We start from the raw sequence: 15,759 nt of genomic DNA, 5'->3' as shown, positions 1-15,759 counted from the left end.
GTGGGCATGGCATATGCGCACAGAACATAAGACTTGCCCTGTAGTTTTAGGAAACAAGATTACAGGTTCATGTTGGTCCTATTTACACTGAAGAAGTATTCAAGGTCGTCCAATGCTGAATCTTCAATTAGAAAGATGAGGTTTCCCGTAATTTCATTAATGGTTGCCACAACCACCCTTTAATTTCTGGAATATTGCTGAAAGGACCTGCTCACCTTCAGAGCGGTCATTAGCAGGACAAAATACAGATGATAACGAGCATCCCAGCCCCTTAAAAATTATCTCACAATTATGTTTGTAACACATTCCTTTTATTAGCAGCATCACCTTCTCACAAGTGAATGTTTAGTCAATTGGTACTGTGATGGGATGTTTCCAGCTGAAAGACCCAACACAGCTCCAGTTACCTAACAAATCTGTGTCCACTTCCAAGACAATTAAAGTGAGTGACTCAATAAAACTCACTTTTGAAGATATATTTATATCTATGATGTCTACAACCTTGGCATGCAAAACATGTTTACTTTTATGTGGATAGTTAGATTTTGTTAAAATCATGCTTAAGGTCAAGCTAGAGGTTTGTGACAAACCATCTCTATACCCTGGTGACCTCTTCACATAATTTATTTTTAGTGTGTATCTTAAATGGCTGAATGTTCAGTAGTATAAACAGTAGATGACCGGCGAATGACTGATGTGTGTGTCCAGTGATGTAGCCTATACGGTGTGACTGAGCGTGCGCGCAGGTGCAGAACGGTTTTACTGGCAGAGTGCAAATCAATCAGAGGAACTGGCCACCTGAGGATGATTTTACCGGATCGAAACATGTGGATGTAGAGGCTGTGACATGTAGAACATTGATAAAACAAATATGTTTTTTTCATCCAAATGAACATGAAAAGGGATGTTGGAATTGAATGAAGTTTAAATTCAAAACTCCATACTGAACACTATAAAAGTGTACTTATTTTAAACTGGCAAATTGTATGACTGTTTTTTGACAACTAACAGGTGTTATACCTAGGAGCAAAACAGTGTCTCATCGATCAGCAGACGGTCCTCAAGTTCTTTTGCTCCGTAAACAGTAGATGTGTCAGGCTTGCGTGTTTTTTCAATCATTGACTTTTTAGTTTTCCATTCAGGATATGAAAAATAAAAGGACAATGATATTACTTTGGCTTAACCTGTTTCTATAAGGATTTGCATTGTGTCCTATTGCTTTACTACGTGATGTGTTCATTTTCCAAGTAAACACTACAGGAGGGTGTCATTGAACTTCCTGAAAGTCCGAATTTAAATATGTGTACTATGTAAAGATCTGGAAGAATGTGGTAGAATGCCTAAATTACAGAGTGGCTGCAAATCCCAGCTCCACTCCTTAGCTAAAGTGTGTGGCCTTGGGCAGATAATATAATCTCTCTGTTTCCAAACTGAGGAGCTGTTGTAATGATTTTGAGGACAACATGATGTCTCTCTGTGCTCCTCTGTTAGTGGACCCTGAAGCAAGCACCTAGAATTGGCTCTCCCTTGGTTAATTACCACTTCATTGGACTGGCAGATAGCTAGTCTCACCAGCCAATCCATGCATTAGTGATTCAAGTATCACGGACTGACCAGGTAGGACCAACATTAATTCCCACCCCTATTACGGTCATTCACTGACGTTGCTTGGCCCATCTAGAGTGCTGTCCCACAGTGGAATGAGTGCAACATTTTCATTTGCCCTGGAATGCCAGGCTATGCTATTGAGTCTAGCATAGCACACTTTCTGCCACTTCTTGGAGTTTCGTGGTCTGGAAGAGGACTCGCAGAGGGAGGAGGGCAAGGTTGCTCTGATAATGTGTACAGATTCGAAAAGATACCTCTCTCAGTGGTGTTTGTTATAGATATTGTGCGAGTTTTCTGGAGCAGTGGTTAATGTGTGCTCCAGGTCACTAATGTAAATTTTTTGTTTGATCTTGTTATCGTGTTGTCTGTCAAAGTGGCGTGTAAGGAGTGTGGAGCGTTGTGTTGGTATGCCTGTGGTGGGGTAGTGTGATGTTTGACGACCTTTTGTGTAGACATGTGTCTTCCAGTGGTGTAAGTTCCATCATGTAACCTGTGTTGTTTCAGTGCTGCAGGTGGGTGTCAAGATATGTTGTCTCTTAGGGTCAGGGGGCGGGGTAGATTGATTTTGAAGTTGTTATTCTCGCAATCATGTGCCAGCAGGCGGGCGCACATGGCTGTCAAAGGCCCGCCAGCCTGAGCCTATGCAGGGCCTGGACGAGGGCTGTGGGCTGTTATTGTCCTGCATGCCCCGCTGCTAGGGCGTGATATCTATTCGCACCCCAGAGTTTGCCTGGTGTGCAAATAGTTTATTTTATTTTATCAGGAGATTGGCTGCGCTTATTGCAATCTAACAGCAATCTCCATAGGAAAAAAAAGAAGATGGCCGCCGCCGCCATCAGAAAAGGGTCTAAGTCCCTTTTCCATTTCATCGGCAGCGTTTGGGTGGGAGAGGGATGAGCGCCAGGACCAGAGCACAAAGCTCCGGTCCAGAAGGTAGGTGGGGGTTTGGGGTTTATTTTGTTTTGGTGGGTTGGGGAGGTGATGAGGCGACAGGGAGTTGGCTCCCTGTTGCCTCCCCACATTAAGAAAAGGGCCTCTGGTGGCTGGAAACAGTGGGCGTAGAGTGTGTATTCTCACCCACTGTTCCAGCCACCTGATTGGCTGAGCGGCGTCCCCGGGTGTGAATATTACCATAGCTTTCCCAACAGATCGCCCAATAACTGGGGACAACCTTTGTTACATTTGAACAATGCAGTTGGTCAGATTTATTTCTTTAAATCCATGCAAAACATGCCCTTTTTTGTCTTATTGTGTGATGATAGGCTAAGTGAGGCTACATCAGATGACACTATGTAAGTTTGTCCTACCCATACCAAGTCTTTGAAGGCAGCTCCTCCTCCACCATTTCAAGTGCTAGGTGTCTGGATCCAAAGTTTGTTTAGTTGTGCCCCTGCCAGCAGACATGAGACACGATGCAAGGTTAGCCCTTTCCCCTCAAAACTCTGAGCTCTCTATAAGAATTACAGTTGATAGTTTGATGTGCATAGGTTGTGCACATTATGCATAGCAAGAAGATGTAAAACGTGATCGAACAATGACTACACGCAGATGGGTTTATCACACAGTCTCTTCTGGGGGTGTCTAAGTCTTGAACATGTACCTGTAGGAAAGTTTTAGGATATCTCATGGTTTCCAATCATATGTGTGAAATAATTAACCAATTCTGGCTTTTAGGCTCATAAAAACAGAAAAGGTATGATTACTTAAAAAAGAAAAGTGGGTGTGTGCGTGAACGTGTGTACATATGCGTGCATGTGTATACATGTGTCTGGGGCAAAGGCACAGTTTGTGGACACTGAGACTGAATGATGCGGAACTGGAGGCAATGTGGGCATGTATTGACATTATTCAGGATTTGATTTTGGCGCCAGCAGAATAAAAGGTGGGCAGTGCAGGCATATATTGCTGAGACGGGTCTTTTCTGTGGGAAAGGTTTTAGGGTGGCAATGCTAACATGAATTTTTGAGACCAGGCTTATTTCTTTCTTTGGACACAAAAAGCCTGAAAGGTTGCCAGACCTCGTGATCTGATTAGGCAGACCCTGCTTGAAAGTGGGACAATGCTGCCATATATTGTTGAGGCTTCGTGGTTTTTCATGCAGAAAGCCAGCATCAACCGGTTACATTGTACTCCTGTTTACTGTTAATGACCTGGCATCTTTTAGTGTTTTAAGTTTTGCCCTTCAGAACCAAGTGTAAATTATATTTTGCGATCCAGAAATTTGACTGCAAAATGCACTATTTGGATCCATTATTTTTAAACCGTTCTTAGGGGCAGCACTGGCCAGAACCTTATTCGATTCGTTTAGGGGCGATCGTTCCAGCCAATTCAGGAAATCATGTACAAATCTCCACAAATTCACCATCTACAACCGACTGTAGTGTCATTGTCAAAGTGGGGCCTGGAAAGCCACGAAGATGGCTGGCTTCGACAACACAATGGGCGAAGGTTAACGATTCCTCCATTTAAAAAAAAAACGTTTTCCATAGTTCACCTGACTCCTGCCATATTGGACAATCTATGCCAAGACTGTGCCCTCATTTGGGAGTTTATTAAATGAAAGCCCATCCTAACTTGCGAGTCTGATCTGCACCTCTAAAGTATCCCGTTTACAGATGTGGTCATGCAAGGTCGTTTGGGGCCCTCTGGCCTGCTCATGGACATCCTCAAGGAGCCCGGGGATTGGGGGCCCAGCAGATATTCTGCAGTAATGCTCACTCCATTTACTGCGGCTGTCTGGACGTTGCTTTGTCTGTCATTGCAAGATGCTGCGGGTTCTGAAAAATCGTGGACGCCAGAAAGCGCCCTGTCTAGAAAACGCCTAAACAAATATGGAAGACTGATTGTCTGGGCATCCTGGAGTGTCCACTGGGATTCATTTGCAAGCCTCCCAAATACAGACTGGACAGGCCACACGCATCACGTGAGTCTCCAGCTAAAAGAGGCTGCCAGCCGCTCTCCTGCAATTTGATCATAAAACTCCTGAGCATTTGTCTGCAGGGAGATTCCTCCTATGCAGGGCTTTAAGTGGGATTAGAAATTGAGGGGACGGGCTCTCATTAGGGGGCGTGGCTTAAGTACGCGCCTGCTTAGGCCACGCCCCTATTGAGAGCCCTTTCTTCGCCCAAGGGGTGGGGGCTGCTAAAAGAAGCAGCGCTGGGGCTCACTGGCATTATGACCTTTGATGCGCCCAGCCCCTCCTTTAAACAAAATAAGGGGCTGGGCGCACCAAAGGTGCGACACCTGTGTGCCCCAGCTCACACCCAGCAGGAAGCCTTTTCATTCAAGGTGTCACGTGGTGCATGCTTTACCACGGGCTCCTTGAATAAAAGCGCTGCCTGCTGCTGATGGCTCTGTACTCCGAAACAGGAGGAGGGCTGGACTGCCCAGCTCTCCTTTCGTTTCCGAGTAAAGGCCCCAGCCACCGTCAGGAGCCCAAGGGCTTCATGCTGAGCTATTTACTCAGAAACAAAAGTAGGGCCCTCCTGTTTTCGGAGTACAGAGGCATCAGGCATCCTGCTGCTTGCAGGTGTCCGCACTTCGGTTTAGAAAAAAGAAAAGGGGATGCTTTTTCTTTTCTTCTATTCCGAAGTGCTGACACCTGCAGGCAGCTCGTGTAACCGTGCAGCCGCTACATGGGCTGCCTCAGGTGTCAGCATGGGCATACACGGGCTGCCTCCAGGTGTCATCATGGCTGGGGCTAGTCGGGGGTGGGTCCCGGCAGGGACCTGGCTCGGGAGCATTTTCTGGAGACTGCCGGGGCTCGGCCCCAGCCCACTTAAAGCACTGCTCTTATGACACATCTCTACCTGAGACAATGTGTCTTACCTACACACTTCCCACAAAAATGCTCTTAAAAGTGAAAGAAAAAACGCCTTGTCAACGGTGTGCTGTACTCTTCCCCCTTTCATTTTAATTTATATTTTTTGTGCAAATCAGATTTTCTTTTGAAGTGTCTGTGTTTTGGGATAAGAGATGCTGGTTTTGTTTACTTGTCAGAGAACCGCCTGTGCCCATTAAATTTATTTTCTGAGGCGTTTCTTCGGGGCGTGTTGACATTTTCATATTTCCCCGGATGATGCAGAAACGTCTCCATAGCTGAGTGCAATCACACTCTGGATCAGCCAGTCAAATGCACTTACATTAACTACATCCGTACATGTCTTGGTGTTTAAAGCCAACCAGTCCTGTGTGCTGGTGCCACGATCCTCCTGTAGAAATGGTGCATTGTCGTTACTGCAGCTTTAAGAAGATGTTCTTGTCCTCAAGCAGCCTCAGAATGTGGCCAAAAAATTACGCATCACAAGAAGCAGTGTTTGCACGAAGCCTCGACCTTATGGGCGTTATTTCAATCAAGCGTTCGCTGCTAATGCACACCGCTTCCCCTGGTGATGTTTACTCGGACAGGCTTTCCTTCCAGCGACCTCTCTGAAGGGCGCCATTTTAGGGTAGTCTAGAAAGGGCTTCATCTCTGTTACAGAGCTATTGAAGATAAGTAGTGAAGGGGCCCTGATGTCTATCAGCTGGTGCATGGGAAAGAACAAGTGCATCGTTGTAAACGTTCGGTTATAGCGGTAGCCATTTTCTAGCAGCGAGTGCACATGTTTAAGTCGGAGAGAGAGTTTTTGAAGGTTGCTTTTAAGAGCTTACTTTATTTCCATTCTGCTTGGTACATTGATTTGCGTTCCAATTGTGTGCTGCATTACATTGTGTTTCTGATTTGGGTTGTTATCATTGTTACCATGTCTATGGTGCCACAGTTTGTGTGATGGATTAGTAGTCCCTTCTGTTATTTAATATATATATTTATTTATATATATATATATATATTGGCTTGTTACAGCTACAAAATAACCTTTCACACGACAACAATACACCAGAAATACATACAAATCATTATTTAAGAACATTATTTAAAATCGAGAAAATACATCAATATGACTTTCATACTTGTATAGGCAATAGCTGATGCAATACTTCCTTATTTCCCATCACAAACATGATTTGGTCATAACAGCATGCCAGCATAAATAAGTCCATGTCCCAAATTGATATATATATATATATATATACCTGATTCAATTGGAAGTCAGTGCCATTATTTCCTACCAGATCTTCACAATTGCTATCATTAATGCTGGCTGAGAGCCCAGCAGACCCCTACCCCAAAGGTACATGCTATCAGGGAGGCCACAATGATGCGTTTCACCTGTTAGTCAATGCCGGCCAGCATGAGGTGGCATATTGTTTCAGAATGACTTTCATCTCGGCAAATTAAGCAATGTTGTGCTTCACGAGCAGCTCTTTATGTTAATAAGATTTTGTTGTGCGTCAAATCACCACCATAGTAGTTGCTGAGTCCTAGGCTTGCATGTGAAGTGTCCTGCCAGGGATGTTCAGAGCTTCTTCTACAGGAGGAAAAGGAACAGGAGCCAACAAGGCTGAGGTATTCAAACTTTGGGGCATACCACCCCTGGGAGTGTGGGGGGGGGCACAAGACCCAAGCCTGAAAGGTATATATTTATTTTTAACAAAAGGGAGTAAAGAAAAAGCAGCGGCTCGTCAATAATGGGTCTGGGGGAATCGACCCCATGACCTCATCATTATAGAGGAGCCAGCCCAGTGAAACAGTGAGAGCTCACCCAGCTGCTTTTTCCAACTGAGGGAGCGCTCCTAGGCTGGCTGAACTGTCAAAGGGAAACAGTGTTTCCCTTTGACAGTTCAATTGCCCAGCCGTGCATGCTCATTGAGCCATACAAGTCTGTGGGGTTTCTGCTTCGCCAGCATTGCATAGCTCATTGGAAATGCTGGTTGGGGAACTGCATGTCTGTATGTGCGAGGGGGAGCCCCTGCGCCTCCTCGTCCATGCAGACAGAGCTGGCCGGCGTGGGACATTTCAGCACCCACACTCAGCTCTTGCTTCCCGATTCCTGTTCATGATCAGGAGCTCAAGCGCTGGGGAGTAAACTTTTAGGACCAGGACAGAAGGTTTATGTTCATTTATTTTTTATTTAAATATGGGTAAGGATGCGTGTATGCTTATGTTATGAGTGAGTGTGTGGTGATGGGTGCTCGTGTGAATGATAGAGTGCTTGCTGTGTGGATGCTGTGTGAATGTGTGTGTGTTTGTGTTGGTCCGTGGAGCTGACTTTGGTGAGTGGGGGGTTGAATTTTAAAAATGCCTTTGTTGCACAATGCACCTACCCACCTGCCAAAATCAGCTCTCCTTCTGAGGTGCTGTGGAGCCCAGGGGATAGGGATGGTATTTATTTAGTGGACATCTATCATAGATGTCCAGTAAAAAATACCATGCTTTCCCTCTGACCCCCCCCCCCCAGCACCTTGCATGCACATACATGCGTGTGTTAGGCCCTTTGAGGCCCAGCGGACAGGGATGATATCTTTTTACCGGACATTTATCATATCAAAATGTTGCCTGCCCTCTGGGCCCCCTAGCGCCAATTGCAAACTATTTGGCTTTTTACCCAATTTCTTTCCATGGTATGCTCTAAAATGCAACATTTTAACCCATTGTTTGAAAAAATGTCCCGGGGTAGAACCCCCTCAAACCCTGCTTGGTTGGTTTGGGCTCCCTTGCTACTCTCGGTCGCTATGGCATATCTGGGAGAAATATTTATGCTCCTCCACTTAAATTCAACAGCCGCCACTGGCCCTGTGAATGTGCTGAGAGCAGGATGGGGGGAGCCATGTGATATTGGTGGTAGCATGGTGGGGTGAGCCCAGGGTCTGTGGTGGAGTGGGCGGCGAGAGCCCAGGGACTGGACTAGGAGTGGGATAAGGAAGCCCAGAGACTGTGATGGGAGCAGGTGGGAGAGCCCAGGGACTATACTAGCAGTAGGATGCGGTGATGGTGCGTAATTGTTCCTAGCAATTTGGACTTACTGTCCATTTGGAATTTTGGGGGGGGGTGGCCTGCCCATATTTTGCTCAGGGGGGGGCTGGCCAATACAGTTTGAATATCACTGCAATAAGTGAATGGGAGGGATGGAAATAGCTGGAACATACAAAAGGAGGCATGAACGCAGGAGGGTAAGAATGTGTAGGGATAACTTTGAGTGCCTGTCAGTCGCGTTCAGGTGGTACAGATTTTAAGGGCAGAAGGGCAATGTCCTAAAGTGCTCTAAAAAGTGGACTGTGTTTACAAGGCATATTTGGAAAATTGGTAGATAGTACTATAATTTAATGTCGGTTGCCTGCAGGGTGTTTGGGCTATCCTACCAGTATGGATGCTTAATTTCCCGGGTAGACCTTTAAAATGACTGCAGGCAAGCTGGAGATGATTAATTGCAAGACTGCCAATCCTGAGGGCTGAGAGTGGGCTCAGGAAAGAGGTGACTGTGTAGCTACAGGGGTCTTCAAGCTGGAGCTCTCTAGATGCTTTGGACTACGAAACCCATTATCCCTCACTATTGACTTTGCAGTTGGGAGCAGATGAGAGATATAGTCTAATACATCTGGAGAGCCAAAGGTTGCAGACCCCTGGAAAGATGCATGTTTTGGTTAACACAGCGTAATGATTGCATACATTGATTATCGACAGCCTATCAAGTTCAGAACAAGATGTTTATTGTTCGCTATTTAATCCATGTTCAGGTCCTACCAAAAATCTCCAAAATTGCGTAGGAAGTCTGCATTGTTCAACGTATAAGCAGAGTGGATGCTGAATTCAATAACCCAGACATATACTCTAACCCTCCCAAAACAGCTGGTTGCATCTGAATTTTAAAAAGACTTTTCCCTGCACATTGGTGTTCAGACACCAACAGCAGTCAGCACATGGCTATGTCAATTCGATTCAAAACTGTGTAAGCAGCACACAACCTCCAGCTGACCCATAAATGGTCCCTACACCTTACTCCCCCCCCCAACCTCCTCGCCCCCTGGGTTAACATGCAGTTTTGCACAGAGTGTGAAAGTTAATTTAGAGTAGAGATGCCCTCCGTTGTGACCTTCCCCCTCATCTGGAAGTTGATGCTGCTTAGCTAGGATTGCTAGAAAGTGTTGTAAATACAGGAAACACTGTGAAGCACAGAAAACCCCAAAATGTTCATGGTGTTGCCCGAGGTGACACACCCGAATATCAAGTTTTATTAATCCCAGTATGACACCAATCCTAAATGTGAGCGACCGGTTTGGTCAAACCAGTCAGATTAAAACATTTTAAGAATATTAACTTAAAGTACAAAGGATTTAACAAAAGCATAGGAGTAAACGGAGTATTGAATTATCACGAAGTTCTTAAAGAAAAGAGCCTATCTATAATATGTCTGGCGGTCACTAGCTTTCCTCTAATGGCAGAATCAATAACGATAGCATTGTGGACATGCTGCTTCTAGGGCTCCATTAATACATCAATTCTCAAGTAAGGAACATTGATGAGTCTAATGAATCGATCCGTGAAAGATCCTGGAATCCCTTTAACCGTTAGGGTGGATGTGTCAGGCGGGGTGAAAGCTTGTTTTATTGATGGCTTTTTTCAAAGCAGGAAGTTCTAGAATGTCCCAGATGTGGATAGGGAGTGGGTTCCACGTTTGAGGTGGCCATGTAGAGTTGGAAAAGCCCCCATCCATTCTTTAGATATGCAGGGGGTCCTCATACCAGGAGCCATTAACATCTTTTACTGGCAGCGGCAGGACGAGCCCCGAGTGGCAGCTACCAGACCGCTGCTTGTCATGTACTGGGCCTGTTAACGTACCAGGAGCCCCAAATGTCTACCACGTGAGGCACCTGGACAAAAATGGGTTTTTGATGCAAACATTGGTTCATCACAGCAAATTGATTCCATGACCCCAGCGGTGAATACGAAATGGCATTTTGTTTTTAGCCTCTAATTTGTGAAGATGCCAACTGGGACTGGTAGATGGAAATAAAATAATCAATAATCAATAAAGGATGTGTATTGAAGGATATGTATCGTAAGTACGATCAGGCTCCAAGAATTGTAAAACAAGATGATAGGTTAACCTAATACAATTCTAATTGCAGGATTTGATTTTGATTCTGGAACATATATTCCTCACTAATAATTAATTTTCATTAATTGTGTAAAACTTGAGAACGTGTGTTTATGACCACACTATGCCTGCAAACCTGAATACATGTCTGTTAGTATGAAACATTATTTCAAATTATAAGTTAAAACGTGTGTGTTGAAGTGTTTTGAAAAGATTATGTAGCCCCTTTCACATGAATGACCATGTTTAAGTTCATTATTACTCATTGAGCGTGCATCAATAAGATCTAGAATCAGCGCAGTGGTTGCCCAGAACCAGTTTTCTTTTGACCTAAGCACCACAATCCTAGGGCTGAACTGTGAAAGAGTTCCCTTTGCTGCAGGCATCAGGCTATACACTACAGAATGGCAATTTACTAAACGAGGACTGGTGGCGTAAAAGGTCAATCACACCAAATCTTGAAACTGACAATGAGCATAGTGCCACGAAATGACCAATTCCTGATGCAAGTACACTAGAACACTTCTATGTCAATTTTCCATAAAAGTGGTGAAATTACAATACATGGTCATTAGTGGCAGCAGAAATACAGGGCCCTGGCACTGATGGGATTATTTTGCATATGCAAGCATGCAATAGTCTCAGCTGAACTGCTTGTTCTCGGATCTTTCTTCTTAAACAGCGGGAAGGCAAAAAGCTAAATACTACATGTTGGAATTGGATTTCCCTACTAATTGTTGTTCTTTTTCATTGTTCTTATACAGAAACCGTGGTTTTGGGACCAAAAAGAGTTTTGGACAGGATTTCCACATCAGGTGAGTATAATGAATGTGTTTAGTATTATTTGAAGTAGTCAACCAAAGTTGATCAAATTACACCCAGCAAATCACCCGCCACATCAGAATGCAGGTCACACTTTCTGAAACATGCTGCTTGAAACTACTGTTCCTCGTGTTTGACATGCACACAGATCTTACGCGAAACTACTGCAAAGGTGACAATCGCTTCCAACTCTGCCTGTATGTCTCGCGTGCAGTGTGTTTTTTGTCTTTTGCCTGGCAGCCTGCTTGCCGTTTACGTATATATGCCACTTCACTTTGCGCTAGTGTATCTCACGTCACTGGAGTCTTCAGGGTTTTTGAGCTTGAGTGAAAAAACACAATGGTGCCTTTCCTGCTGAAAACTGTTATCAACTTTTCTCAAAGCTATTGTGAAATGAAGGTTGTGAACAGGGTGCTTTTTAAGATGATGTATTGGTGTTTGGTACCGAGAGTGATGATCATTCCTCCAAGAGAACACAAAGCTAGGTCGCAGACTATGTGGGATGTGGCATAGCACTGAACCACTTACAATTGATATTCAGCAAATTGGCGTTTAACAAAAATCAATTTCGTGTGCTACCATTTTCCGGTCTCTCATTTGATTCCATTCACCAACCCCTCTTGCTCTGCTTATTGGAAGATACACAATGCATTAAGGAGTTAGATTGTCATATTCCCAGTATAATTGCAACGGCCTTGTTCAGCTGTGTAGATTTGCAATTGTCGATTAGCATTGCTTGCTGATGAGAAGGTTACATCTCTCGCCCGCTTCTTAGAAATATACTCTAGCACCTTCTCTCTTACATCATTAGTGATTATGCTTTGAATGTTTAGGTTAATGTCAATGATGCCCAGTTGATAGTTGTTTTGGAGAAGATGTCAAAGTCAATATTGAACATTTTCTTGGGTTTTCCATTGCTGGCTAACTTTCAGCTTGTGAAGCAAGGGTCATATGTGATGGTGTCGCCTACAGAGGTGCTTCCAGTTACCCACCAACCACGGCAACATTAACCAGACGATGTCTCCGCAGGAAGTAATAGTTGAAAATCTTCAAACTTATCGGCCCTTTTTAAATGCATGAGTATAGCAGGCACTTTACAGTGCAGAAGGGGCATCTACGTCAGATCGTTGCAAGAGTCTATATTAACACTAATGCTTATTGTAAACAAAGCTGTTGGACTACTTTCTGATTTTAATTACACAACGTGTGTCATTCCACAAAAAAACCTGCACTTGTCTGTTTGATCACACACTGATTTTAACATTCCTTGCATGAAAAAATAAATGTGCAGAGTCAAAGTCCCCTCCCATATCCAGACTAGAATGTATCATTGTATCAACATAAGCATCAGCAAGCGTCATATGACATAGACCAACCAGCAGACGTAGGGCGGAAAAATGATTGGACCCACTGAAGGAACACTTCTATCCCTATTTTTGATGTGATCGAAGATCCATAAACATTTTGTGGCATTCTCCGGACTCGTCTTTTTAGAAAATTTAAATTGTTTCAGTTCTTTTATCGTAATTCTTCTTGTGATCTATGAGCATGAAAATGAAAACCCTAAAGCAATAGTGAGCTACACGAAGATCCAGAAAATAGCTATTGTTATAAAATAATAGAAACATCCTTCGCCTGCCTGTTACCGTATGATCTACTCATTAACGTCACCAGTGACTGTCATCGTTTACAGGCAAGTATGTGTGCCGGTATTACACCGCGCTGCATTTACTCTTCTTCTAGGATAATTTTTGGTTACCTCACTCTGGGCCCAAAAAGTGGAGGTGAAATGCAGCAGTTGCAACGTCGAGTTCATCCCACCAAGCTCTTGTCCTCTCCTTCTCAAGGACTCGCTCAAGCAAAGCTTTATATATGACATTTGTTCTCTGTATCCTTAAATTCATATTGAAAATGTTATGAATACATTTGTGTGTGACAAGGCTACGTACTCCGAGACTATTAGTGATTTGGTGCAATATAAAAACTATGTACAAATAACAGTATCCTATTTAATCATTAAAAATAAACAATAGCCTGGCCGAGCCTTAAGGTACCCAGAGAAGCCCTAGGCAGGGCAGTTCCAGTGAATAACCATTGTTCTTACGTTAATATGCGGAGCGATCATTCATCAAACTTGCTCCAAGCATCCTTCATACTACGCAGCAGGGCTTGTAATAGCTTGGCTAGTAAAATATGAATATGATGGTATGTTCATTTACAGTAGCAAACGCACTGTTGAAAAACATGTTCCATGGTTTACACAGCGTTTTCACATATACATGCCACACACAAATTCTCTGATCATCTGGGGAGTTTCTCATTTGCTGCTGCTGCCTCCTGCCACTGACTTTCAAATACACTTGGTTAAAATGAACTACTTGGTAGCCTTTATTCGACATTATGTCATCACGTGCACATTGCCAAATTGACAATACGTAAGAACCACGTGTGAAAGTTCAGAGGGATCAAGTCAACGTAAAAATAAAAGATTCGAATGTTGCCATTTATTGGAACTTCATGCTAATTCCGGAATAAAACATTTGTGGTTAGTTTATCATTTAAAAACCTGCATAATATATATCTATACCAAACTAAAATGTGAAAATATTACACATTTATACAGTAGGCCGGTGCTGAAGTGTACAAAGTGTACAAACCGGATGACTGTGGTTTGATCCTGAGGTTGGCTTTAATTCATAAATTCAAAGAGGACATTCAATGTTCCTCATTTTAGCTGGGTGGGACTGAGTCCACCCTCTGAATAAAGTCAGTGGACTCTGTCCCACCGAGTGTACCCTAACTTGAGCCCTGAGTTTATCTTTAAAGTTTAAAAAACTGCTTGTCACTTACATAGCTTATCGATGTCACTTTGGGTCATACTGCACCACTAGATCTCCTTAGCTGCACCCCTAGTGGCGATCTTAAGAATATTTACCACACGTTACGTGTTGGAAATCCTTGTGTTTCACTCCTCGAAATAGCAACTTTTTAAATCTGTTTTTGGTATATCTTCAACCTTTTTTCTTCATCATCGGTCTAATCATGGAGTGGCTGGTAGCGGGGCTCCATTGCTGGTGAAGATCTGGACATCAGAAGATCTTCTAGCTGAGAGAGCCCCTCTTCTCTACTTTGAGGCTTCCTTCACATGGCATGGCCGCCAGCAAGAAGAGACTTTTCAGGCCCTCCCCGAAGTGTCGCCTCAAGGACATTTATGTGGACGATGAACATGAAAAATGCATGTATTGCCGGTATACACGCATTTCGTCAAAGTATTTTTCAACGTGGGAAATTTCATCGCGGACCCTTTCATCGCCAACATTTAAAAAACATTTTTTTTTTTAGGGGGGTGTTTGTGCAGGTTGGGGTATGATTATTTAAGTAAGGGGGGGTTTGGGGGGGCAAAGCCCCCCCTAAATAAAAAAAATAAAAATGTTGGCGATGAAAGGGTCGGTGATGAAAAGTCCCACGATGAAATTTCGTTCGGCGTAGAATAACGTAGAACCGTATTGCCTGCACCTGGACCACAATGTGGACACCTGCTCCATTTGCCAGTCCTCCACGAAGATATGGAAGGATCATCATAGAATGTTGGTGACTTGGCTGGAGGAGGGTACCAGGGCCTTTGACTCAGCCTCGATGCGAACATGGCCTCTGTCAGGACCGGCAGATCTATGGAAAAAACTCCCTCTGCGAAGAAGTTGAGGTCTCATGATGACACTTCTCTGGGGAAGAAACCAAAAAAGGTACATGGGGATAAGTCACACTCATCGACTGCCCTTTCGTCGATGATTATGACGGCTGCCAGGACCCCATTGTTCATATCGTCAACGGTATCACGATTAATTAGGCAGTCACTCTCAACTCAGCGAGTTTTTCCTCTCCAAGCAAGGTAGCACACACCCAAAGCGCTTATACAGATTCAACTTTAGTGAGGCCTCCAACCTATCTCGCACCAACGGAGTAAATACCTTCTGTACCACCCATAAACTAGGAACCAGGCTGGTGTATAGTAAGGATATATATTTATTTAAGGTTTGACAAAGAACAATAAAACAACCAGAACATCAGCCACTGACGCTGTGGCACAACACAATATCTCAATTTTAAATTACTTACACCAATTGACTGACTTATATATCTAATGAACTTACAGATACTACAACACACAAGTTGAATTTAAAGATTGTACATCAAAACACACAGAGGATATCTTGCACAATAACAATTATGAAATTTGAAACAACCCTCAGTGATTGGTTGGGGTATTACAATGCTCTTCTCTCCCAGCAACTCCCACCTCCAGGCATCGGTTATTGACCCCTTAATTTGAAGGCAAGGTACAGGGAGTGGGAAT

At 43.8% G+C, this 15,759-nt stretch overlaps 1 protein-coding gene across 1 annotated transcript in view; it reads left to right on the top strand.

Moving 5' to 3' along the window:
* LOC138577213 (ceramide synthase 2-like) overlaps nt 1-15,759 on the top strand; it is a 929,909-nt gene that overhangs the window by 675,566 nt on the left and 238,584 nt on the right. Inside the window, exon 6 of the mRNA XM_069649612.1 lies at nt 11,348-11,398. Within this exon, the coding sequence (XP_069505713.1) occupies nt 11,348-11,398 (51 nt within the window). The remainder of the gene's footprint in view (nt 1-11,347; nt 11,399-15,759) is intronic.

This window comes from Ambystoma mexicanum, chromosome 1p, assembly GCF_040938575.1.
Source record: "Ambystoma mexicanum isolate Mex_15411 chromosome 1p, UKY_AmexF1_1, whole genome shotgun sequence".
Classification (NCBI taxonomy): Eukaryota; Metazoa; Chordata; class Amphibia; order Caudata; family Ambystomatidae; genus Ambystoma; species Ambystoma mexicanum.
The sequence above is the reverse complement of the archived record's forward strand: the minus strand, read 5'-3'. Positions and strand labels throughout refer to the sequence as shown.